The sequence below is a fragment of the Athene noctua genome, chromosome 26, assembly GCF_965140245.1.
Source record: "Athene noctua chromosome 26, bAthNoc1.hap1.1, whole genome shotgun sequence".
Lineage (NCBI taxonomy): Eukaryota > Metazoa > Chordata > Aves > Strigiformes > Strigidae > Athene > Athene noctua.
This window is the reverse complement of record NC_134062.1, coordinates 1,567,217-1,591,687: the sequence shown is the minus strand read 5'-3', so window position 1 is coordinate 1,591,687 and position 24,471 is coordinate 1,567,217. Positions and strand designations below refer to the sequence as shown.

Sequence of the window (24,471 nt, the reverse complement as noted above, 5' to 3'; positions counted from 1 at the left end):
CCAAAACGGGAGGCAGATAACAGACAGCATCAGCTCACAGTTAGAAACCTCAGAAACCAGGTCACCCTTCATGTGCCAGTTGCCCACACCTGTAGGTTGTGTTTTCCTGCTTTTCTAAGAATCTGGGTGGCAGCTTTGGAGAGCACCAGGCTGTGAATTGCCTTGTGACTCTACTATAAGGTAAGCACCAAAAGAGTTAACACTCAGTAAAAACTGGCCACAAATCTGTGACACGTTTGACCCAGCAAACAAGCCAGAGGCTGTGCAGACCTGTGGGTGCACCCCACATGCCCTTACAGGAATCAGGGTGTGATCAGCCTCACGGATGGTGAACAAGAAAGGGACCTGCTTTCCTATCGTGTCAGCTCTTTACGTGACATTTTGCTCTTCACAGGAGCAAAATAATTCCGTAGTGGTTCTTCTGTCCTAACCCGCTCCAGTGAGGGGTGAGCCTGCTATGGCTGTTGCAGGTAGAATATGCCAATACCTGCAAAGCGATCCGGGTAGGACCTTGTAAAAAAGTGACCAGCAGCCTGCCCAGATCAGAGCACTTCCATCACCATCAGATCTCGAAGCAGGGAGCCAAAGTGGGTAACCACACCCAGAGAGCAGGAGAAGCCCGGAGCAGAGTGGGTGGGTATGCTCTGCACAAATGGAGGGCACAGCAGGGGCAGCACTTACATCTGGTTTATTTGTGAGAGGCTCCTCAGCATCTCACCCTTGGGAGGACAAAGAAATATTTCTACAGCGCAGGTAAGCACGGAGCAGAAAGGGGTTGTCCCTGGACGGACGCGGATCTCACTGCACTGAGGACAGTGGGGGAGGGCACTGGTTGGGGCAAATGCAGCCCCGTAAGTGGTGGCAGAAGCCTCGGGGTGTAGCTTGAAGCAAACTTTAGACCTTGTAGACGCAGACTGGTGGGAGTTTCTCACACCCCATTCGTGGCAGCAGGCTGTATGGCTGGCCTGGGCCAGCGTCCCCGGAGCAGTGATGTTTTGCAGAAGCTGAAAGCGTGGCCCAGAGTCTTTTTAGAGCTGCCAGGGGTTAGTGCTCTTTGTATCTTGCAATCTCCCTCCTACATGTTTAACGCCTTGTACGGTAAACCCAGCTGTGCTGCCTTTAAAACCACATCCTGCAGGGTAAGCGCAGCAACCTGAAGCACAAAACTTGCTGGGTGTTCACCTCTCCATGCTGAAACTCGAGGGCTGAACCACCCCCAGCCCCCATCACTGCTGCTGTTTCCTTTCTTCAGAACTGCTGCTCTGAAGAGCAACAGAAATGTGGCTTGCTCAGCCAGTGTTAGAGCAGAAATGTTCCCAGGCATCACAGCATCTTTTGGGCCCTTCTTAAGTACCTGTCCCGTTGCTGCTGCTTTGGAAACCACAGCCCTTAGCATCAGGCAGATTTCAAATCCTGTGCTGAGTGCATGGCACCCCAGCTGTTCCGCTTGGCCCCAGACAGCAGCCCCAGCCCCACTGCCCAGCTCCTGCCGACCCCTGCCCTGCTCTCAGGCCCCCCCAAAATGCTCCTAGGCACAGCGATGTATTTCTGTACGTGGAGTTGTCCCCCAGGCCTGGCACAGTCTCCCAAACCCCTCCCAGGCTGCTGCGAGGCGAGTCAACACAGGCCCACGGGAGCTCTCGCTGTCTCGGACTATTCCTGACCTGGGAACTCCCCTTAACAAAAACTGGTTTTCTCTAACAGAGACAAAAACAAGGGGGGAAATATTTTCCAATGCATACCTGGGGGTGCTGTTCCCATTTTATTAATATATTACAATTTTAAAATGTATATAAAAAAGTTAAAATGGATCTTCACCAGTGGCAGAGCAACCCATCATCTTTGGCAGAACTCAAGTTACAGAGCTGAAATGGGGAGAGAAAGGGCAGCAGCAAAGGACAAATCGTAAGAATCTCTAAGAGCGATACCTCTGGAAAATGAAACTCCAGCAGCAAATGTGCTTGTACAGGCCTTAGGGTACAACAGACCCAAAGAAATGTGTCCGTCCCAGACTGCACTGTAGCATACCAGTACAGAGGGATGTCTCCAAGGTGAGGACAGCCTAGAAAAAGGGCTTGATGTTCTCTTGGATTTTGTAGGTCCTGGGCTTTATCTCTGTGGCCCCAATAGATTAACTTCAATTCCAGCAAACAAGCTGTGTCAGAGCAGAGTGCTAGTCCTGGGGCTGAGCCAAAGGCTCTCGGTCCCAGGCTGGGAAACATGAAAATCCCGGTTGTGTTGTCTCAGACTGCGAAGCTGATACTCATTGCTAATTGGGGGTTCAAATCGTAGCTGAAATATTTAAGAGCCCCATATTTAATAGCAATAAAGATTTAAGCCAAGCACTTAAACTTCCTAAGAGAAGGCTTTCAGATGGCTTGGGAAGGTGCCAAACCTTCACGTGTCCCTGTTAGGATGTTCTGCCGAAGGTCTGAAACATAAAGGTCGCTGCATGCGCCGCGGGAGCAGCCCCACTCACTTCCCACAGACGGGCTGGGGATGGCCAGGTCAGTCTGCATGTGCTGGTAGAAGTGCTTCTCATTCTTTTAAAGGAAAACTCTTCTTTGTGACTGAAATATTTTCATTCAAAGCACTAGCTTTTTTATGAAAATGTACCATTTTTATTTTTGATACGCTGACCACCCCCGTTCCTTTTGTTACGATCCTGGGCAGCAAAATGAAGAGGCCACGAGAGCAGAACAAGGTCAGAGGCCAGTAACTCTGAGAAGAGCCCACTCTTTGCCCACTAACTACCCAAGGAGGCGCAGGGAGCACGTGGAGCCACTCAGGGCAGAAATTAAATGGGAGGGAAAACCAGAGCATGCAAGTGGAGCAGAGAGAGAAGTGCGAGGGAACAGGAGGCCCACAGGTGAGGCTGCAGAGTCCTTCAATGAGAAGGAAAACGGCTCTTGCCAAGTGCTCATTTGTTTCTTTTCCCTAATGTCAAACCGGAGGCCGAAGGAACACATCAGGGTGGGACAGCGGGTGGAAGCGGGGTGCCTGTCCTCTGTAGGTCACCCCAAAAGGCCTGGGCCTCGGCAGCCCTGCAGAGAACCCGCACCGAGCTGGGCACGAGCGCTCGGCCCCTCCGCTGCCGTGTTCCAGCCCACCAGCCGTGGGGAGTTCAGAAGCCCCTGGTCTCCAGCCCCGCATACACTTCCCGCTGGCCTTTCCGGATGGGCTGTGGGAACAGCAGGGATGTTAGCTCGGGAATCCTTATTAGCACACCCTCAAACCAGGCCAGGGTGCCAGTCCCCACATGACGTAGGGAAAACCACAACAGAGGGAGCAGGCGCAGCGCTGCGCTGGCGGGTGCACAGGGCTCAGGAAGCTGCAGTTCTGCTCCCCACTCCCTGTGGCAGCACCAGGAGAAGGGGCTCCACCCGCACCACCTTTTTCCTCTGCTCCTGGGAAAGCTTGGAGGTTGACTGGACACTTCCCCAAAGCAGCAATTTGGATAAATGCTACAGATTCCCAGCTCTGGCCATCCCTCCCCAGCCAGCGAAGAGAGATGGAAAAAATGCAGGTACTCCATACCTCATAGTCGGGGTTTGGAACAGGGGGAGGACGCTGCATCTTCTGACCTGCAACAGCGGCAAAGAGAGGTCATCCTTGGTGATAATTCACACAACACAGCACGAGGGACTTTCACATTTTTAACCCAGGAGCCCCACTGCTGGACCGACTGGGTCACCAAACCGTGGCCTCAGAAGCCAGAAATTAAAATTTATAGTTTTAATAACACCGCGATTTCTAATCACATGGTCCATGTGTGGGCCTAATTCTTGGTCTTTTATTGCCTGAGACAGCAGCTGAGTGGGCCGGGGCCCGGCTGGGTTTGCAGCCACACTTGCAAGGGGAGCATCCACCACACGGGCTTTGCTGCGGCGCAGACCCAGCGCTGCGGCCTGTGGAATGTGCCCTATGGGCAGGAAGCCTGGGACACCACAGGGCATATAAGAGGGCAGCCCAGAGCCACAGATGCAGCAAGCAGGAGCGTTGTCTGGCAAGATACTGGAGATCTGGGGGAAGAGAGGGCACTCCGCAGGGGAAGGTGCTTCATTTAGCGCTTAGCAGACATCAGCAGAGACGCCTGAAACAGCTCTTACCTCGTGGCCGACTGCCAGCACTAGCGCTCGCTCTCCCCTTCCTGTCTTTGCTGAAGTAATAGACCAGAATCAGCACCCCGAAGGTGATGAGGAGATCCGCAGTGATGATCCCTGTCACTGCCAAGGCATCCAGCTCCTCACAGTTCGCACACACTGCCAGGAGGAGAGATGAAGGCGCTCGGAGACAGGCACCCCTCCTTTCCAGCAAGTAAAGCCCACCTCACCCCCCGGTAGTGCCAGCAGAAAAGATGCACTTCTGGGTGGGAAGGAGGAAAGGGCAGCCAAAAGGGAAGGGGAGAGCACAGGCCATTCTGTCCGCCCTGCCGTTTGGGTCTGCAAACAGACGCGGCCAGGGGGCTGGTGCGTGTGTAACCTCCCTCACTACCCTCTGTTGTCTGCACGGCGTGAGCCTGAGGGTGCAAAACGTCTCCTAGATCATTGCCCACCCCCCCCCCGCCTATGCTGGAGTCTTAAGTCCTGAATGCAGAGCAGCTGCCCAAATTTCAAATGGCTCAGAGACTTAAATCACTCTGTCAGGGTGGGGCTCAACTCCTCCTCGTCGGTGGGTTTCAGAAACCAGGCTGTGTGCTCCAGATGGGAGGTTTCCACTCCGCAAGGCAAGAAGTGCCTCTGGCCTCTGTGAGACGTTAACTCTTGCCCTGTCTCATGGCAGAAGCGGCATAAAAAAAGATCGTGCACTGCACACGTGGGAACCATTGACATGCCACCAGCTTGGGGACAGCGGAAGGAAAGGCATAGAGCGCAGGGAGATTCCTTTTGCCAAACATGCGCTCTTGGATTCTTTTTCTGCCCACACAAAGCAGGAAGGGCCTCAGCAGACCCACGTTCACCCAGCCCAGCAGCGCTAAACATCAGGTCTCAGCTCCTCACACCTGTCACTGAAGTGTGCAGCCCTTACCTCTAGCCCGCAGATGGAGGGCGTCTTCACTCACCTCTGGCATGCAGGTGCATTTCATACTTCTGTCCACCTGATGAACAGCTCACGGTGGCAGGAGAGCTGTCGTGATTCTCTACAACATACTTCCTCTCGTCAGTGGTGAGTTTATCACCTCTGAACTCCCACAATATGTTGCCTTCGGTCAAGGGACATGTGATTGTCACCGTGGTTCCAGAAAACTCCACCAGGAATTCTTCATGGGAAGATGGGCCGAGGAGAGGGGGAACCAGCATTACAAACAGCTCCTGAGGCACCTTCCCTGCCCGGCCGGTTCCACCACGACAGTTTGGCTCTGCCAAACCTTTCACTTCGTGGTGTAAACTCCCTGTGTATGTGTCTTCTGCACGCATGTTTTCCTTTAGTTTTTTACACTGATACTTTGCAACGCTAACCAGTATCAAAACACCATCACAGTGTTGGACTCCATGTCAGAGAGCCTGGCCACCTGCCATTCACTGTTCTGCTTATCCCTCTGCTTGCTGGTCTCTGCTAACACTAATTAGGGGCAACTCCTAGCTGATTTTTCTGATTGGTGATGACGGTTGCAACTAATAAACAGAAAATTTTTTCCTTCTAAAATACCACTTGAACTCAAATATTTCTATTTGCCTTTTAGTCCTCACCTGTGAGGCATCTGCAGTCTTTATATCCTGATAAATAGTTAAGAATGCTAGTAAAATACACTTACCCTTCTGTGCTTCGATATCATCTGCAAAGGGAAGAATCATAAATGTTAACAATTCAGCCTGCTATTACCTTACTGCTTGTTGCTGATGGAAAATACCCAACTCTGCTTGGGGATTGCTAGCGATAACCAGGGACAATTCGTGACAGCCAGATTTTCAAATCAGCGAGATCACTAACAGTTAATGAACAGGGAATTTTTCCTATCCTGCAACGTTTGCAAAATTCAAATATTTCTATTTGACCTTTAGTCCTCACTTGTGAGGCATAGTTGGTCTTTTTATCATAATAAATAGTTAAGAAGACTGGTAAAATACACTTACCCTGCTGAGCTGCGGTTCCAACTACAAAAGAAAGAAAAGTAAGTGTTAAGTAATTTAGCTGCTGATACCAGACGCCTTTCCTACTTCAAGGATGTCTCTTCTGAACTCGGCTGCTTGAGAGAGATGTTTGTACTCCTGTGTTTGTGCCAAAGGCATTAGAAACGTTCTGTTAGCTGAGACAGGATGTTGCTTTGAAATGAAGTCTTGGCCCCTGGAAGCCATTTTTAACACGGACTAATGCAGAATGGAAATCGAACAATTTTCTGACCCAGTTTAGAAAAAAAGTTGTTGTAAGCTGTGCACCCAACAATTTTGCTTTATTATCATGGACCAAAGACTGCTGGAGAATCACGCCTGGTTTCTGCAGAAATAAACTCTCCTCTGCAACAGTGTACTCGCTGGAGGGTTGGACCCCGATGCTCAATTTAACGCTGTAAAGCAGTTTATCCGTGTGATTTGTCTCTCTTGGTAGGAAACAAGTAGCTCCACTGAAGCCTCTGCAGCTGGAGTATTATAGACACAGTTTTTAGGAGGTCTGAATCAGACTTGTGATTTGCTTTACAGACATTTGTCGATAAAAAGTAACATAGGTAAATAAAGGAATTACCTGTATTCATGTGTTCAGTGCTATTGTCTCATCCCAGATAATGCTTTACAGTAAGAGTTACTTAAAACCAAACTGTAGATTTGAAATTCCACAGGGATATGACTTGGCTGGAGAGAACGTGATCTGATGCTTTTTTCCTTATATAAGATCAATTTAAATTTGAAAAAAGAAGAGGCTGTTGCTGAACCAAATGTTTTCAATCTTCTCAAAGAATAGTATTTGCAGCACATTGGCAGAGTAGCTGTGGTCTTATTGTAGTATCTTTTAATTATCTTTCAAACTTATCTCTCATAGTTATCAGCTTTTTCATAGTCTTTACAGATACTCTGCACTTTATCATAAACCAGATTTCTAAATGCTGGTCAGTTCACACTCTGGTAATGTGGAAATTGCTAACACTCCTGTGATAGTACAGGGAATCTGAAGTTATGCACCCATGATCACAAAACAGCTCAAGAAAAGTGTGGGAATAAAGCGTAAAAATAAAATTAAACCCACAGAACCTTATAGTTCACACTGCTGCAGGAAACAGTGAGTGCGTCAGGCTCCAACCCTGCTGTGTGAAGTTTGGAGACCAGCTGTCTTAGTGACTCAGCCCGTGAGCAAAAATTCACCAGGGACCTTCGGTTCTTTTCTCCGGCTCGAGAGGATGGGATTCCCATTTCTCCGTCCCTGCAGCCTGCACTCGGGGGAACGCTTCCCCCGAATGCCACAGCGCCGTGGGCCCCGTACACGCCAGCCGCAGACGATGAGGCTGCCGGCACTCTGCACACCCAGTTGCCCGCCCTGTGCCTCCCCCCTGCGGCCCCTGGGCACCCCCCTTTGTGTCCCCGGGGCTCCTGGCCAGCAGAACTCACCCCCACAGAGCAGGAGTCCCAGGAGAGGCAAGGCCCGCTCCAGCCTCATCCTCGTCTTCCTCCTCCTCTCTTCTCTCTCACATCAGACTGGCACCGGCGAGGCCGCCTGCGAGGGAGGAAAGGACACACTGGCTGTTCAAGTTGTCGCTTACAAGAAAGAGGCCCAAGATTTTTTCCTAGAATTGTGTTCGGCAACGAAATGAGCCATGCTGGGGAGACTCACTGTTTCCAGCGATACCTGCGAGCAGCCAAGACACAGAACACGTGTGATAAAATAAGCCCGTGCCAGGAAGTGCGGAGGCTCAAACGTCTTCACGGGGCGTCACTGACAGCAAGGGGTGGCTGCTCTGCCCCAGCCCGGCCCAAGCCTCGCAGACCTGTTGTAGCTGCCCCAGGAGCAGGAGGAGAGAGAAACAAGCCGGAAGTAGATTTGCCATCGGGACCTTTCTCACAACTTTTCGAAGCTGGTGTTTCTCAAGTTCAAACTACTGCAAGCACCTTAACCTTGGAGGGAACAAAGGGGGCAGAAACACTACAAGAACACCCGGAGACCCTGTACAGCAGCAGAAAGGAGCCTGTGAGTTCCAGGCTGTAAAACCGGGGGGTTTTAGTCACCGATGATGCAATCTGGACTCTACTTTTGTTATTTTGCCCTGACACAATCTCTTCATTCCTGCTGCCTCTTCAGAAGTGGCATGTGCCAGTCGGACACACTGAGGGCGAGGGAAAGCAGTGGCTAAGTACAGCAACCCCTGACCCGAACCTGCTGCTCCGCTCCCGCGGACAGCCGTGACGTGCTCCCCGGACAGGAGGGAACTCGCTCAGCGGCGCTGCTGTTTCTCTTCAGTTTCAGGACGAGACTGCAAAAGCAATTCCACATTTTTCATGCAGCACCCGTACTCGCGTTACAAATTGCACCTGCAATAAAATCAGCTTGCTTTCTTTAAATCCCATTTATGGCTGCCTGCCCCCAGTCTAGCAGAGGTCCCAGGAGGCAGGTGCTGGGGGGAGGCTGTCTGCTGAGAGCCTCTCGCACAAGCTGCCGACCGCAGAAGGGACCGCGGAGGAGCGAAGCCGGCGCAGGCAGGAGAGCGCGGACCCTGCGCCCCGATCCGCCGCCGGCCCCGGGGCTGCGCGGGGCCTCCTCTGCGCGCCCCGTCCCCGCGTTTGCCGACACGAGTGGCCGTGGCCCGGCCCCGCTAGAGGGGGCTCCTGCCCTTCCCTCGTGTCCCGCTGCTCCCCGGAGCTCGTGCTGCGGCGGACAGAGGCCTCCCGCCCGCCGTGGGCCCGGCCAGGCTCCCCGGGCCTGGCTCTCCGGGCCTGGCTCCCCGGGCCTGGCTCCCCGCGGGGCTGCCGGGGCCCGGCGGGATCCCGCCGCCTTTCCCTTCCCGCGCCTCCGCTCGAAGCCTGCGGGATGCAGAGCGGCTCCTCCGCTGCGGGCATGGGGGGACCGAGGGCGCGTGTCCGGAGCGGACGTGGCAAAGCCAGCCCGGGCTCCCTCCTTCCCCGGCGGCCCTTGGGCACCCGCCGCACGCACCCCGGGGGACCCCTCTCAGGCACCTGAAGGATGCACCTGCCTTCTTGCCCCTTCCACCGTCCAGTGCCATGGCTAAGCACAATCTTGCGGGCTCTTATTTCATTTATCGAGGTGCTCTCCTTAGCTGTCAGACCTCTCTTTTACTCATTTCTGTTTCAAAATGAAAAACGAGAGCATTTATGTTACTAATAAGGGTGTCAGGGACATGGCCTTCTCTTTAGAGTCAACCTATTTTGAAACAAGATATTGCAGGTTAGTAAAAGTCTCCAATTAAAGCTCAGAACAGACCCTCGCCCCAGTCCCGTGCGTTGCACACGTGTGGTCTTACGTGCGAGCCGGTAGCATCGCTACATGGTCAGAGCGGCCAAAGGGCGTTACAGCAAGAAACACACGTGTCCTGCTGGACTCTGCGCGGGCTGCCGGAGGATAAGAAGTTGCCGCTCTGAAGAAAGACAATTTTAGGAGGTGGCAGAAAAACAGTTGTTGAGCACTGCCTTACAGATACTTGAAATAAAATTGGAGAAGGCAAAAGTATCCTCTGTTTGCAAAACAAACAAATAAAAAACCCCAGCCTGATAAATATTGATGGTGGCGATGAAAGAAATGGAGATGATGTTTTGGAAATGTAACTGAGGGGAAATGGGGGGGGATGCAGTGATGAAGGGTTAACAGAGGGCAGTTATTCCTGTGAAAATAGAGATATCTGACATCTCAGAGCTATCAGCAGAGACAAGATTCTCTGTGCCACTCTGTGGGCAATCTGTGAGACTGATGGCCTCAGTGCTTTTTGACCTTGCCAGATTTGTACCTTGGAGTTTAGAAGTTAAAAATAAATTCAGCACTCTTCAGAAATTGCCACAAGGATGTTACAACAGCAAACGGGAGCAGAGACATCCACATGGGTGCTCATTAGCAGGAAGCCTGACAGTCCCACTGCTGTCCTCTGTCCACCAAAACTGTGTCCTGGCCGGTTCTAACATCCTCTCAGTGTGTCCGTGATCCAAACCCTCCCAATGGGAGCCCACACTGCTGCCCAGCCAGCGTGCCCACCCTCCACTCCTCAGCTCAGAGCTGAAGGGAGCCCTTTAAAACACCCAGAGATTAGGGCATCCTCCCCGTCCCTGCCTTAGCAGCACTGCAAGGAAAATTAACATTAGTCACAATGAAAGCTTATCACCTGGGATGACTTCTTGGAACTAGACCAGGACCAGACACAAACACAGCCACAGCCAGCAGCAGATTCTGGTGTTAAAGTGATTTATGGTCTTCAAATGCAAACTTCCTTATTTTGCCAACACACACGCACAACTCGGTTTCATGCTCTCACAACGTGCCACCAGAAAAATATTTGGTGTCACACTGAGCTTTGTGCTGCTTGTTAAGCACCGTGGGGTTTCCCCAGCTGGGCCTGGACTACAACCAAGCTGGACTCATCTCCAGTGTTAATTGTCGTTTGTCTTTTCCAAGAACTTTCCAAGCACCAGCCGATGCAGTCTCCCAGTTCTTCAGCGGGATGGCTGCAGCCAAGTCACATTATAAGGATCACTTCACTGCACCGTAGCTATCGGTGTTTCACTAGAACGTCTCCATCCTCTGGAGGTGTGTCCGCACTGCTTCCAGACTGGCTGTTCTGCATGGCTTTTTTTGGATTCTTTGCAGGGTGTTGCCAAACAAATGGCCCTCCTTGCTTCAGGCTATCTATAAACACCTTCAGGCAAAGTTTCTTTTAGGAGCAAAATTACCTCCCACAAAGAGGGGAGTGGTTTCAAGTGGAATCTGGGAGGAGGGATGATTGCAACACAAAAGAGCAAAGGAATATGGGAAGCAGCAGAAATTAATCTTACCTTGAAAATCTCCCTGGTTTGCCCACAGAGCTGCGCTGGCCCCACCTTGCCTGTCGGTGCTCCCTGACTCAAGCAGGAAGAACTCGCATTGCCTCGCAGGCCAAGCTGAGAGAAAGAATCTGCTCTACTGTGCTGGGAAGGCTTCGGGAGACTCGTCTTTCATCCGGTTATCGAGAACCTGAAACAAATTTCTCTTTCGAGCACTGCTCAACCGACCCGCCTTCCCGATGCAGGGCCCCGACGTGCTGGGCGCTGTGCTCCTCCTCGGGGTGCAGCTCCGAGGTAAGGGAACCGGGCACTGCCTGCCCTCCGTTGCCATCTTGACTTTCCTCTTCTAATCCCTTAATTATCGTCCTCATTAAGGCAGTGACTTTATTTATAGGAGTCTCGGATACTTGTTGTGGACGATTGCTGCGATTCTTTCAGTCCGGGCTTTGCTGCAAGTCACACGGATTGATTGAATTTCTCCGACAAACAGGTTTAGGTGTGTTCAAGCGGAGGAAGAACACTGATCTCATTCTGAGCTCTGGTTACGCTTCTTTTCCTCTCCTGCCAGGAATCTGGACTTTACTCCTAGATGGTTTTTTCACTATCTTTGTTACTAGACAATCAGAGATTGTTAAGCAGCTCCGGGTTTAGATCCTTCACACGGCAACGATTCCAGGCTGACAATAAACTCACTTGAACCCTCAGTGGTTTATATCAATAGAGCTGGAATCCAAGAACACCACGGCCTCCTTTCCCAAATCCATCAGCACATGGCCACACTCGGTAATCTGTCCTGAAAAAAGTATTTTACACTTCTTTCCCACAGTTGTTCTTTTAAAGGAGTTTAAAATTAAAAGATCTGACGCTGAGTCTTTGGATGAGAAACGTGATTTCTGTCCGTGAAGTTTCTGAAATGTAAACACCTTCAATGTTTTGGCATTTGAAATATTTTCTCCTTTGAGAAAATAAATTATTTGGCAAGGAGTTCTCTGATTATAAATTATTTTCAAACACAGGAAATGTATTGATTGTCTTTGTTATAACGCCATATTTTACAGCTCCAGATGAGGTTGTTTTGTTTTTTTTTTTTTATTCTTGCATCACAGTGGGATGAGTTAACTCATCTTCCTAAAGTGAAAGGAAATTATTAATATTTTCTTTTTCTGCGGGGTTAGTCTGACCAGTGAGGAAAGGAAAATAATGGGAGCACATGACCAGGAACAGGGAAGACTGTCCCTTTCAGCAGCAGCAAGATTTTAGGCTCAGCACTGCTGTTTTGCAGAAACTAACCCACTACCTCGGAGAGCTAAAGCAGTCAGGCAAGCAACACAGTGATTGCAGGGAAAAAAAAAAGCAAGAATTTAAGAGCACCACCAATCTGCCAGAACAATTGAACGCTGTCTGGAATGGCAGGGCAAGCCAGAGGACAACTGGAGCTCAAGCGTGAGCATCATCCTCACCAGCAACCCTTTGGGTTTCCTGTTTTCACTTTTCTTCTTTCTGTGCCTTCATGCTTGCTCTCTTGCTGATTGTCTCTCTCTCAGGGTAGCATCAAGTTAGCGGTGTAACTTAGTTTTAAAGCGGCAGCTGTGGTGGTTTGGTTAACAGAGGATGTTTCTTTGGCAAACAAATGCTTACAGCTTTACCTTGAGGATTTCCTGCAGAGTTCCTCAACCTGACTATATTTGATTGTAGCTGTCTAGCTGGGCTGTTAACCTTGTTGCAGACACTTCTTATATCAGCAAGAGCAGTTTTCATCACGGTGTGCATGACACTCAGGCTTATAACACAAGATGTGTATAAAGGAAAGTTCTAGCATGGGCAATAGCAATTGTTCATTGAGGTTCAGCAGTCCTACTTGAAATGGCAGGACTGCTTTTCTGAAGAAATCTGCTTGGGGAATTGAGTGCAGTAGAGTGTAGTCACTTGTGAAAACGTGACCAGGACAAGCACGTGAAAAGTTATATGGCATCTTTAGTGCCAGTCAGGAGCAAGTGTGTATTTAAGGAGGGGCTGCATCTACAACAGCATTGCAACTCCTAGATGTCAAGTTTGCTCGTGGCTGAAGGGGGACATTTCCCCGCCAAGACAAAGTCTATCGTCTCTATAGGCAAGTCCTTGCAGTGGTCCTTTCTCAGATCTGTAAGGATTTAACTGCTCAGCCACAAAACCACAAAGAAAGCACTGTACCGGGAGTTCAGATCAATGCAGACTCCCTTGAAACCAGCAGTGTGCAGCTTGCACATCCACTGACAGCATCTGTGAAGCACGAGGGATCTCTTGGATTCTGGATACCCAGCACCAGCCCCCTCAGTAATTACAACTCTCTGCTTGTGACTGTGGCTTAAACACTGACAGGGATAGATAAGGCAGGCTCCTGCATAGACTAAATGCAGATAAGGAGAAGTGATGAGCTTACTCCTAGACAGTAGTTTTCTTGACCTCTAACCCCTGCTGTTTTCCCTGCAGCACTGTGGCCTGCGGCAGCCGTGGAAGTTCACACTTCCAGGGAGGTGGATGCTGTGAACGGCACTAACCTGCGGCTAAAATGCACCTTTTCCAGCAGCAGCCCTATTAGCCAGCACCTATCAGTGACTTGGAACTTCCAGCCCGAGGACCTGAGCTCTCATGAGCCGGTGAGTGAGACCTTCACGCTCTATTTCACTGATGCACGCTTGCCCAAACAAACCAGTCCCAAGGTCCAGCACTGGGTAAGCCCAGTGACTGCAGAAATTCCGGGTGTGGGTACGGGCACAGCTGAAATGCACGAGGCACCGTCTTTTGAAATGGCCTCAGAGTTCATCTGAGAGCGACTGGGCCAACACAGCCCTCCCCAGCTTAGGCCACGTGCCTCAGCTGGTGCCACGCCACTTTCACACGCTGCTGCTATCACACTGACTGCCCAGCACGTGGGAATGACAGCTTCCTCTCTTTCTTGTAGGTATTTTATTATCTGAAGGAGCCCTACAAGCTGTCTGCTGGACGGTTTAAAGAGCGAGTCACCTGGGATGGGAATATTGAGCGTAATGATGTTTCCATCATTATCTGGAATTTGCAGCCCACTGACAACGGGACGTTCACCTGCCAGGTGAAGAACCCACCAGATGTTGATGGCACAATTGGTGAAGTGCGACTCAGAGTTGTGCAGAAAGGTGAGAGGTCGAGAACCCCACCAGAGGTCATGGGAATTTAGCCAGTGTGAAGCATTGGCAGGTCTTCCTCCACATTTGGGAAAATACATGGAAGAAAAGGGATTATAAAGAGAAAGCACGAGGGTTGTTAATGGATACAAGTTAAAAAGGAGCCTGAGGAAAGGTTATGTTCACGGGTACAGGTTCTCAGCCTCATACCAAGAGCCTTCTGTGTGCCCCTCTTACTCATTTATCTGTTTCTCTTCATGCAGTGCATTTTTCAGAAATCCATTTCCTGGCAGTGGCCATTGGGTCTGCTTGTGTTCTGATGATCATTGTGGTGACAGTTGTGATTATCTGTCGACACCATCGGAAGAAAGTGCAAGTGAAGAGGATCGAGGTGGCAGACACTGAACTGTAAGGACAGAAGGAGAGAGAGCAAGGCTTCTGGGAAAGCTTGTCAAATGGGTCTTTGTAGCTATTCTGACTCATTGGCTTGGACCCTGCACTAAGCGTCTACAATGCAAAACTGCCAGCGCAATTAGCAGTAATTGGCTGCTTACTTGCAGTCAGAACAGAGCCGCGGGATGAGCAAGCTTTGGAGTCCTCGTTTTGCTCTTGCCCTTCGCAGTGGCTCCTCACTCAGAGAAGGATCCAGCTGTTGTGGTGGTAGTTGGCAGATGATCACTCTGTTCTTTTCTCCCTGAGCCTGACACTGTGGTTGCCATGCATGTAGCATGCTTATTCTCATATAACTTCTTTTTATATGTTATGTATGTTAGATGTAACTTAGAAGGTGACTCTGCTGCTCAGAATATCTGATGCTGATTTGTTTTTTTTTTCTTTTTTTTTTTCCTTTTTTGTAACAGTAGAGAAAAGGAGAATCTGAAGATTAGAGAAGAAAAGGAAGCCAGTTCATTAGAAGACTAGAGGTCTTCAGTGGTCTATACAATGCAGGTATCCATTCAGACATTCTCTAATTACTGCAGACTTTCCAAGAAGTTTTACTTAGGTATTTCATTTCTATGGCCATGGTAGCTGCAGATGGAAACAACTGAGACCAGAGTCACACTTGGCTCTTGCAGAGCCTTCAGACAGACTGCCAACTGAACAGGCAGTGGAGACAGAACTACCTCTTAACTGTAGAAGAGATTTCTCCACCTCGTGTTGAGCATCATTGGTAGGAAAGGCATTGTTGCTGCTTTCCGTGACATGCCTGCTCTGTGGATAGAGGAATGAATTCATTTCCTTTCACCAGTTTTGAATCTGCTTTTTGATGCATTATTGTTTTAAAATTGCTACAGGAAGACTGAAACTGTTTCCAGATTTGCTGGCTTTGCTGAAATGTTTCAGCATAATTTTCACTCACTCAGTTTCTGAGGTCAGCAGTTGCCTCTGCTGTTTGTGTTTTCAACAATAATTCTGAGTAATTAATCTGGTTTGTTTTTCTTACAATCTTTCTTCTTAGGTACTTCTAAAACAGATGGTGAAAGCTTGTAATTTTGTATGTTAAAACAAAGCTGAATTACAGACGCCTCATGCTGTGAGTGTGGTATCCCTGCTCAACCTGAAATTCTTGCAAGGAAAGAGGATGACATTAGCATGAATTGTGTATTTCCTTCACTGAAGCAAAGCAGGGGGAACTTGCCCCATGAACAAGGAACTTGCCTTAATCTTCACACCTGCTGAATGTGAAGAAGCTGCTCTGAAGATGAAAAAATGCCAAAAGACTTGAACAAAATGCAAAGATAGCTGACTGAAGAGAGAGATTCAAAGTGTCTTGAGCAGATGCACTCTTGCACCTTAAAAGCCACAAGGTGCATATGTGTTGCCATATTTTTCCTCCCTCAAACTCCTCTGACACCACGAAAAGGAAGACTGACTACATGGGGATCAGAGGAGCAGCTGGTCGCTACAACGTACTTTGTATCTCTTGGCTACTTTAGATGGGAAGTATTGCAGTTGGGGAATGGATGCTGTTTCTTATTAGGGAAAATTTACCAGTGGGTGTGTTTTTCATACTGATCTCTTGCACCTTTTGTAGGCTTTGTAACCACGGTAGCTGAGGACACGGCCTCCTGCTGCGGAGCGCGCGGGCAGGTCCCCTCCTTTCCCCTCCCGCTCTGCCCGCGCGTCCCGGCGCTGCCGTCCTTGCCCCTCGGCTCCCCAGCCCCGCTCCCCTGCTCCCCGAGGGAGCTCCCCGCTGCCAGGCGGGATGGACGCTCCTTCCCGCCGCTCCGCGGTCTCACGCACCCCGACCCTTGCGTGTCCCCCGAAACTTTGGCCGGCAGCGGCTGCTGCAGCTGGAGCTCAGAGGCTGCCGCGGGCGAGCGGTGCCGCGGCCGCCTGGTGCGGCAGCAGCGTGTGCCGGCCCTCCAAGGAGAGCAGCAACATCCCACTTTTCTCCGGGTGCCGATTATTGCCCGGGGCACCGGTGGTGCATCTTGCCCAGTCTGACGCGCTCGCTCGGCACATGCCCCGTCCACCCACAGACTTAATCTCTGCAAGGCAAACGCAGCCCTAAATCACCGGGACGGCAGCGGTGTTTAACCAGCACCAAATCAAAACGTCAGCCTGCTTGTTTAAAGCGTATCTTTATGACTTTATAACTCTACCTGTAATGTGCTGGCCACGTTATTATCTGTTTGTATGGTTTCATTTCTTATCCCGCGTGTCACAAATAAACATGCCTGGTGGAGCGCAGCGAGGGTGTTACACGAGCGCCGGGGCAGGGTACGCGCAGTCCTGCCTCAGACGGGGCAACTGCTCTGAAATTACCCAGACCGCAGCAGCGGGCGGGCCCGGACACGGGCCGCCGGGGGGTTTCGGGGTGCGGCTGCTGGCCGCCGGGAGGGCCGGGGCCCCGCCGTGACCGGGCCGCGCCCCGCCGGGGCCTCCGCGGCCGCCCCAGGTGCAGGTGACCCGTCGCCATGGCGGGGCGCGGCGGCCATCTTGGGGCTGCCCCCGCCCTCACCTGCGCTGCCCGCAGGTGAGCCGCCATGTTGCGGCCCTGAGCGGAGCCGGGATGCGGGACGGCGGGGCGGCGGCGGCCGGCGGCCTCCTCCTCCTCCTCCTTCCGCGGGGGGCCCTGCTGCTGCTGCTCGGTAACGAGGGGGTAGCTCCGGGTGCGGGACCGCCCGCCTCGGGGGCCCGCCGCGGCGGTGGGGAGCGGTGGGACGGGAGCGGCTCGGCGGGGCGGGAGCGGCCCGGCGGGGCGGGAGCGGCCCGGCCGTGCCCCGCTCCGCTTGCGGTGGGTCCGGATCGCTGCCCCGCACGGGAGCCGGGCTGCGGGCGCCCGGGAGGCGGCTCCGGGGCGAAGATGGTCCGCGGGGAGGCGGCGGGCTCGGAGGCTCCGGCAAGGGCCGTTCCGGAGCGGCGCGGGAGGGCGCGGCCGGTCGCGGGTCGCTCCGGGCCCCGGCCTGGCTGTGCGGGCGCCGGGGCGAGCCGGGGCGGGTCAGTGCGGGGGAGCGGGAGGGAGCCCCGGCAGCCGGGCACGGCGGGCAGCTGGCAGCGCCTTCCCTCGCTCCGCTCGCCCTCGGGTCCCTTCCTCCCGGCTCGGCTTTGCCCAGGGCCAGCCAGCTGCGCTCGAGGTTTCAGGACTTTGCGGTGGCAGCAAGGAGTGTGGTGTGGGGAGTCCTGCATTTCGCACTGGCAGCCGCGGAGCAGGTGTGCAGCGCCAGAAACTTGCACGGGAGCTGGCGAATCTGAATAGAAAGAGCAGAGGAGTAAGCTGTGACAAGTAGAGCAGAACTTCATGCGGAATATCGCCGTAATAAATCTTCATAAGCGAGGAGATTCCTGAAAGGGAGGACCGGAGCGATGCTCCTGCTGCGTGCTGGGCAGGCTCACCCCATCCCCGGCTGGAGCATCGAGCAGGGGAATGAGACAGAAATTGTTGCACACGTGGAAAACGAGAAGTAAGAGTGCTTGGTGCTGCAGGGTGACCCGACCCGGCACGTGTGCCCTGGCTGTGTCGCTTGGGGCGAGACACGCAGAGCCAGAACTGCCCAGAAATAGTCTAAAGCTGGCACTTTGTCAGAGACGGCTGATTTGGTTTTTTATCGCTTTATTTCCATATTTAGATATCTGTAGGCTCTGGGTGGTATTTTCCAGATAAATAATTTAATTGGGGCTACTTGAAATCCCACAGAGAATAGGTCAGGGAAGTTGTCTGCGTTTCTTTACATTTCTTTAGGGGGGAGGTAGTCACTGCTGTGCTTCAGTCTTTGGGCTGTGATTGAGCTGTACATGCATCGATACCTTTGGGACATCATCACTCCTGCACCTCACAGCTAACAGGAGTCTAATCCTTGCCTTTTGTGCCTCTTCCATCAGGTGTCTGCAATGCTCTCTCCCTGGAAATTAAAGCCAGTCCTAAAGTGCGAGCTTTCATTGGTGAACAGGTATCACTGAAATGCTCATTCAAATCCAGTTCTCCCATCACTGAGAGCCTGACGGTGGACTGGACATACCGGCCGCTCACAGGTGGTCAGATGGAAACAGTAAGTGAAATGGGGAGTCCTTTTCTAGGGGAGATTGCCCAGGCCTCTGTGCAGGCAGAAAATCTGATGATATTTTTTCTGTTTGCCTTGCCGTGCTTCTTCATCGCTTTGGGGTTTGGGACTCTCATCATTGCTGCCTTTCCCATGTGAAATTGCATTAGTATTCTTTGGGCAAAAAATACTCTCTGTAAATGCGTAATAGCATGGTGATGATAAAGCAGATAAACTTTGGGGTTTGACCCAAGCGCTGCATTGTATTCTGTAGCTATGCATAGGGTGACTGTAAAGCATTTGATCGGTAGCCTTCTTGAAGGCAGCTGTACCCTAGTAGTTCTGTCGTGCAGTCTACTGCTGATACACCTTGGAGTGGTAAGAACGTGTGTGCAATGACAGTCTGAAGACAGTGATGACAGCCTCTAAGGTTTGTGGGCTGCTACTTGCTGTTTTGTTGGCAGCATTTTGAAATCTAAGCATAAATATGTACGTCTGAAAGCCCACTGGAAATCTCTCATTCAAGGTGGAAACAGAAAATGCATGTCTTTAGATTATAAGTGACTTGCTGCCTGATGAGTTTGAATTCTTAGGAGTGTCCTTGTATCTGGAACACAGGGGGGGTCGATGCTTGTATGAAGTGAGGTCTGCCAAGTCTCTACTGATAGGACAGCAAGAGCAAAGGTGCAAGAAACAAAAGCAGAAGAACTGCAGAAGGGAACAAGTTGCTCAGAATGGTAATGGTGACATCTGAGAGCTGAGCCTGGTGGATAAAAGCGTTGGAGATCTAATGAGATGGGACTGACTCAGAATTATCAAATAGGAACTTGCAATAGTCTCCTGTATAAGAAGTGTTCCTTCTCATTTCTTAATGTGTATTCGCTTAAGTTTGCAGCCCAGAAAGCAGTTTGATTTCTCAGACAAGCGGTTTACTGGCGCGATTACTGTCTTTGCCTCCTTTCAGATTTTTCACTATCAGTCTGTTCCATACCCAACAACAGTGGGAAAGTTCAAAGACAGGATATCCTGGATTGGGAATGTTGCCAGGGGTGATGCTTCTGTTGCTATCGAAAGCCCAGTGATGAGTGACAACGGGACGTTCATCTGCAGCGTGAAGAATCCTCCAGACGTGTACCACAACATTCCCCAGACAGTGCTGATAGTTACGGAGAGGGGTAAGCCTCCATCTCAACAGCGTGTCCTTGTCTGGGTGGTGCAGCTGCGCTGCAGCTTCCTCAGAATCTTAGAAGCCTGAGCATCACATGTGAAATGGCTTCCCTGGAGTTCCACGTTAGAATTTCTGCAACTTACCTCAGCCCTTCTTTCTGAGCTAAATACATTGAGAGCTATAGAATTTATTGAGGGCAGGAAGGAACAGAGGAAGCTGTGGTGATAACAGAAATCAAAAGTGTGCATTTGCTCAGGGATTCCGGTCTCCACGTACTGCAGCAGTAGAACAAGTTAAACATTTAGGAAATACTGGTCCAAAAATAACTGTCACATCACAAACACATGTTCTCAGTAATATTTAATTTCCTCATCTGCCCTGCGTGTGAGACCTGCCCCAGATTTGCAGCTCCGGTATGCTGCTCCGATATCCGTTCTATGCTGATAGAACTGTGTCGTGACCTGCCTTCCTTTGTGTTTTTTGCCTATAAAACACCCTGCTGTGCTGGGTATGTGATAGGAGTCCTACGGATTCAGTGACAAGCTGTTTCAAATCTGCCAACTCTGTGCTTTATAGGAAAAGGCTGGCAACCTGTGTCCTGGATGAGTATTTGTCACAGAAAGCCGTATTTTACAAGTGGTACAGCTGGGCTGTTCTTTGTCTTTCCTGCAGGCCTTTCCTTCCAGCTAACATCAGCGGTGCTGCTGTCCATTTTAGTGTTTCTCCCTTCCATCATTGTGGTCGTTCTGCTGTTGGTCAGGATGGGAAGGAAATTTGGTGTGCTAAAGGAGAAAAAAAAATCTGGCTGTAAGAAATCCTCCATCGAAGTGTCTGATGAGTAAGTTCTGGCTGGAACCTAAAGCCTGTATTTCTACTTTGGCCTGTCGATACAAGCCAAAGGACAGATTCTCCACTGTTCTTCATTTCATAGCTCTCAGCATCTGCAGTTCAGTCAGTGAAATCTACTTCTCCATGAGCTTAATATAGCCAGCGGTCAGAAAGCTTTCAAAAACCCCTTTGTGGGAGCGTAAACTAAGTGCTGTACATCCCTCTTTTTCTGCCATTAGTGTGACGTCATGAAACTGAAGCAGTTTAGGTTTAGACAGTCTTTCACTTCTGTAATCTGATTTATTTCAGCCTAAGTCAGCAAGAGATTTTGCTGACGGGGGCTTTATGCGTTGCATTTTGGGGTGAAGTACCTGTAACAGCAACACAAACTGAATAATGCCAACTGGTTCCCCTGTGGCCTGCGCAGAGATGCCAGGTCCTGAATGTGCCTTGGAGACTGAATTCCCTTCTGAACTGGAGAGGATTCTGTTCTGGAAAGGTTCAGTGGTGAGAACAAGAAGTTAACACTGCTACTGCTGCAGCTGCACCTGGTTTTGCAAGGAATTCAGTACGACGATTTCTTGCAGAATGGGTTTTTAATACAGTGTTCTGATTAGTGGTGTAAGATTTGTCAGCCAAGTAGCAACTCTTGTTATATTCTTCATGGCACTGAGGTGAAATGTCTGCCTTCAGACCTGACACTCTATTCTTTTTGGGCTTGTTGGACAGTCGAAGGCTCTTCCTTGTGATGAAAAGCCTTCAGTTCAGGGTGGTAGAGGTACTGTTCATGGTCCGTAGGGGATACTGGTATGTGTGTTGCGGGAAAGGTCCAACCTAATCCTGTGCTTTTTCTGCAGGCCTGAACATACAGAGACAGACAACTGCTTGGGGAAACTGAAAAGCTGGTGTCTGAACTGTGTGGTAAGTGAAGGCTGGTGTTTTCGTAAGTGATTTTGTCAACTTTGGTGCTCAGAGGAGGTGCTAAGAGCAGCAGGTAGAGCTTGTCATAACGCCTCGGATGTCAGAGAAGCGCCCCACATGGTTAGCTTTCTGCTCCTTGGTGTTTTCCACATAGGGGCTATAGGGGCTGAGAACTGTAGGGGGTGTTGCTAAGAAATAATGGTTGGATTAGATGATCTTCAAGGTCCTTTCCAACCTAGCTGATTCTGTGATTCTGTGAAATACTGCGTTACTGGTAGGGGAGGTTGTCTTCAGATCCACCAAATTGATTTTTCATTTGACTTTATTGAAATCAAAGCTGACGTTTTAAGATGAAAAATCGGAATTTGAAGTGCTGGCTACTGTGCTGTGCTGTTGCTTTAAGGGCTCTGCAAAACCTGCTTGGGGTTTGACAGTGCTACGGTGGGGCAGGGCGGGGGTGATACCTCAGTCCGCTGTGTTCCTTGCTAAAGTGGAAGTGTGCAGCCTTCCCTCCTTTTTGGACATCCTCCTACTTACGCTGTTTTTGTCACTAAACTCTTGTGGTTTGTTTTATTTCTGGCGTTTTGTTTGTTTTGTTTGGTGAACTGATGGTTGTCTTCTAATCCTGCTTGTTCACTTGCTACCCTATCAGCAAGCTTCTGTTAGTGGGATGTGTTGTGTTGGAACTACTGAATGTTTTTGCCACCTGCTGTACTTGTTTTGTAAAATCTGCCTCTGAAGTTCTCTGTGCTGGCATTAGCAGCCACAGCCGTAAGTGCGGCACATTCTGGAGTAAACTCACTAATATGCCTAACTTGAGAGTGTTTTCACTTTTTCCTGATGTCCTGCAGAGCAAGCTTACCTCAGACACACCTTTACATCTTTTATACATGGTCAGGAAGTATGTAAGGAGGATTCAAATGTCTTGCTTGGTACACTGTTCTAATGCCAGTGATTTAAAATGTACCGAATGCAGACAGGTGTGTGCCGATGGTTTTACGCTTTATTAGATACAGAATGAAAAACGAGCAATTATGCAAGTTACGTATGAAATATTTACAATTCTGCATAAGACACAGCAGTTACAATGCAGCAGTGTAGGGGAAAAAGAGTTTTGAGAGGTGCAGCAAGCAGACAGTGCTTTATGCAAGAGGGAGAGTTGCCGTGGGAGCTGGCAAGGCTGCTGGGGAGCAGGGAGGCACCCTTGTGTTACTGCAGGTGGAGAGGTGGGGAAAGGCTGCCAGCCCTGATTCAGTCAGACCAGTGCTGTCAGACAGTGGAGATTTTAAAAATTGAAAAAGGTCTTCTCATCCCTTGAGAGAAGGCAAATCTGAATGCTGTAATCCTGCTGCTTTCAGATTGAGTATTTTGTCATCTGTTCATACTTTGCTCCCTGATATTGAAATATTTACCTTACCGAGTCTCTGAACATCCTGTCTCACTCACTTCACTGATTCTACATTTTTGAGGTTTCTGTAATGGACTTTTTCATGCTTAAATATGCCAAATAATGAAAGTTGCAAAGCCAGTGAAAATCTGTTTGGACTTAAAATGGCTGGAAAGTTAGTGAGATTTGCCTTACAGAGCTGCTACGTTTGAATTTCTTTCAAGTTGAGAGCTGCAGAGCTGGGTTGTGGGGATGCTGTCAGATGGTTCCTGTGGCTAAAACAATAGACAGTGGGGATCTGAAAGTATGTGGTTGGTTGTAGCTGAAAAACAACAACTTGTGCTGCACCGGACCTTCTCTGTAGGGGTTGGTGGTGCTTTTTAAAAAGATGGCTGTCTGCACTTTATGGTTTGTGTTTTGCTTGAGTTTTAGCTGCTACTTTGCTTCTCACGTTGGTTATCCAGTGGCGGTTCACCTGTCTCTCTGTGCTAAGTCAAACAGATTTAGCTGCCAGCGCTTACACGACTGCAAGTCCCACGGCTCATGTGAGCAGAGCAGCATTTTGGAAAGCAGTTGTGCTCTTGTCAGAAGCCTAGCAGGCTCAACGTTTCATTGACCTCATAACTTGGTTTGTATCTTCATACACGGTCTCCATTTCTCTCTCCATGCTCCCTGTTTAGGACACGGATGAGGAAGACCCGTACTGATGAAAGACTAAAGCTGTGGATAAAGAACAAAATTACAGCACTGAAGATGCTGGCTAGATAGGTGTATGAAGGCTGCTGGATAACCAGTGCAGGTTGAAAGACCTGCTCAGATCTTGGTAGATTGGAAGAATAATGCCAATGGGTTAATTCACTTTTATTTAAGCACAAAGTAATGATTCTAGAAATCTTTCTAATTTATTGGAAAAAAAAAAAAAAATGTCTTAACCTCACTTCTCCGGTGCCTACAGAAACCTCAGTGCCTACAGGTGTACAGCCTGTTTCCTACCAGCAGTCTGACACTGCCTGTTTCTTAGTTACCTTGTAAATTTGTTTCCTTTATTATTGGTGGCATCTCCCTTGAATTCGAATTGCCTAAAGCACAGGCTACTCCAGAGTGACATCTGCTCTCTAAGGTGATCGTCATTGGGCATTGACAATGTTTTCTTCTCAATTTTTTTTTTGGAACATACTTCAAGGACTTAAAACTGATTAAATTGGTACGTGGCATCCTTTGTCTTGGAGTGAAGAGAACCTACTGCTTTTTAACTATTTCTTGGTTGAATCTGCCACTTAATTTTGTTCCTCCCATTAGCTGATTCTGTTTTGAAGTCACCGACTGCACGGTAGTGTTACCTTACATTGTTGAGTTTTATCTTTCCTTCTTTCTTTTATTATTTGTCCAACAGCTGCAGTACTAGGTACATCTCCTACTTGTAGGAGTGAAGCACAATTCTTAGAAAATTAAATTCAGAAATGCAAATGGGGACTCTGTATCTGGAGAAACATTAACCCCATCTACCTCAACCATTGAGCCAAGCAATATCCAAAGGAATGATCCGTGTTTGGAACGACAGCCATGTTCCTCCTCTCTTCTTCTAGGTACCGTTTTAGGGAAGCAGCCAAACGTGCATCGTGACTGCCTGGTAAGA

At 49.9% G+C, this 24,471-nt stretch overlaps 3 protein-coding genes across 7 annotated transcripts; 2 read left to right on the top strand and 1 right to left on the bottom strand.

Annotated features, from left to right (window-relative positions):
- Window positions 1-1,818: 1,818 nt before the first annotated feature.
- Window positions 1,819-11,033, bottom strand: CD3E (CD3 epsilon subunit of T-cell receptor complex). Of its 4 annotated transcripts, none has more exons than XM_074927356.1 (8): window positions 7,762-8,429; window positions 7,539-7,644; window positions 6,075-6,095; window positions 5,756-5,776; window positions 5,063-5,260; window positions 4,110-4,262; window positions 3,538-3,584; window positions 1,819-3,181 (listed from the first exon to the last, which is right to left on the bottom strand). In XM_074927356.1, the coding sequence occupies exons 2-8, from the start codon at window positions 7,585-7,587 to the stop codon at window positions 3,125-3,127; spliced, it is 546 nt and encodes a 181-aa protein (XP_074783457.1). In that variant the 5' UTR covers window positions 7,588-7,644; window positions 7,762-8,429; the 3' UTR covers window positions 1,819-3,124. The 4 variants fall into 4 exon arrangements, with proteins under 4 accessions (XP_074783457.1, XP_074783455.1, XP_074783456.1 ...); XM_074927354.1 differs by having other exon boundaries at window positions 3,170-3,584; window positions 7,762-7,924; window positions 8,302-8,429; XM_074927355.1 differs by lacking the exon at window positions 7,762-8,429 and adding an exon at window positions 10,920-11,033 and having other exon boundaries at window positions 3,170-3,584.
- On the top strand, window positions 10,951-16,725 carry MPZL2 (myelin protein zero like 2). 2 transcript variants are annotated; one of them, XM_074927582.1, is made up of 6 exons: window positions 10,951-11,201; window positions 13,377-13,543; window positions 13,849-14,059; window positions 14,311-14,455; window positions 14,911-14,995; window positions 15,507-16,725. In XM_074927582.1, the coding sequence occupies exons 1-5, from the start codon at window positions 11,147-11,149 to the stop codon at window positions 14,966-14,968; spliced, it is 636 nt and encodes a 211-aa protein (XP_074783683.1). In that variant the 5' UTR covers window positions 10,951-11,146; the 3' UTR covers window positions 14,969-14,995; window positions 15,507-16,725. The 2 variants fall into 2 exon arrangements, with proteins under 2 accessions (XP_074783683.1, XP_074783682.1); XM_074927581.1 differs by having other exon boundaries at window positions 10,954-11,201; window positions 14,908-14,995.
- A 243-nt stretch (window positions 16,726-16,968) lies between these two features.
- MPZL3 (myelin protein zero like 3) lies at window positions 16,969-23,736 on the top strand. The gene is given in 8 exon segments (XM_074927425.1): window positions 16,969-17,001; window positions 17,003-17,059; window positions 17,061-17,142; window positions 18,374-18,540; window positions 19,496-19,706; window positions 20,372-20,537; window positions 21,385-21,448; window positions 23,516-23,736. Coding segments are annotated over 8 exon segments (807 nt in total). The 3' UTR covers window positions 23,543-23,736.
- Window positions 23,737-24,471: the final 735 nt, after the last annotated feature.

Excerpts from the sequence above, each read along its gene's own strand:
- MPZL2 (XM_074927581.1), top strand. The coding sequence starts at position 11,147 with ATGCAGGGCCCCGACGTGCTGGGCGCTGTGCTCCTCCTCGGGGTGCAG. Across the intron at positions 13,544-13,848 it reads ACCTGAGCTCTCATGAGCCG|GTATTTTATTATCTGAAGGA; the intron begins GTGAGTGAGACC and ends TCTTTCTTGTAG. Across the intron at positions 14,456-14,907 it reads GAGGTGGCAGACACTGAACT|TAGAGAAAAGGAGAATCTGA; the intron begins GTAAGGACAGAA and ends TTTTTGTAACAG.
- CD3E (XM_074927355.1), bottom strand. The coding sequence starts at position 7,587 with ATGAGGCTGGAGCGGGCCTTGCCTCTCCTGGGACTCCTGCTCTGTGGG. Across the intron at positions 6,096-7,538 it reads GGGACTCCTGCTCTGTGGGG|TTGGAACCGCAGCTCAGCAG; the intron begins GTGAGTTCTGCT and ends TTTCTTTTGTAG. Across the intron at positions 3,585-4,109 it reads TGCTGGCAGTCGGCCACGAG|GTCAGAAGATGCAGCGTCCT; the intron begins GTAAGAGCTGTT and ends CCGCTGTTGCAG.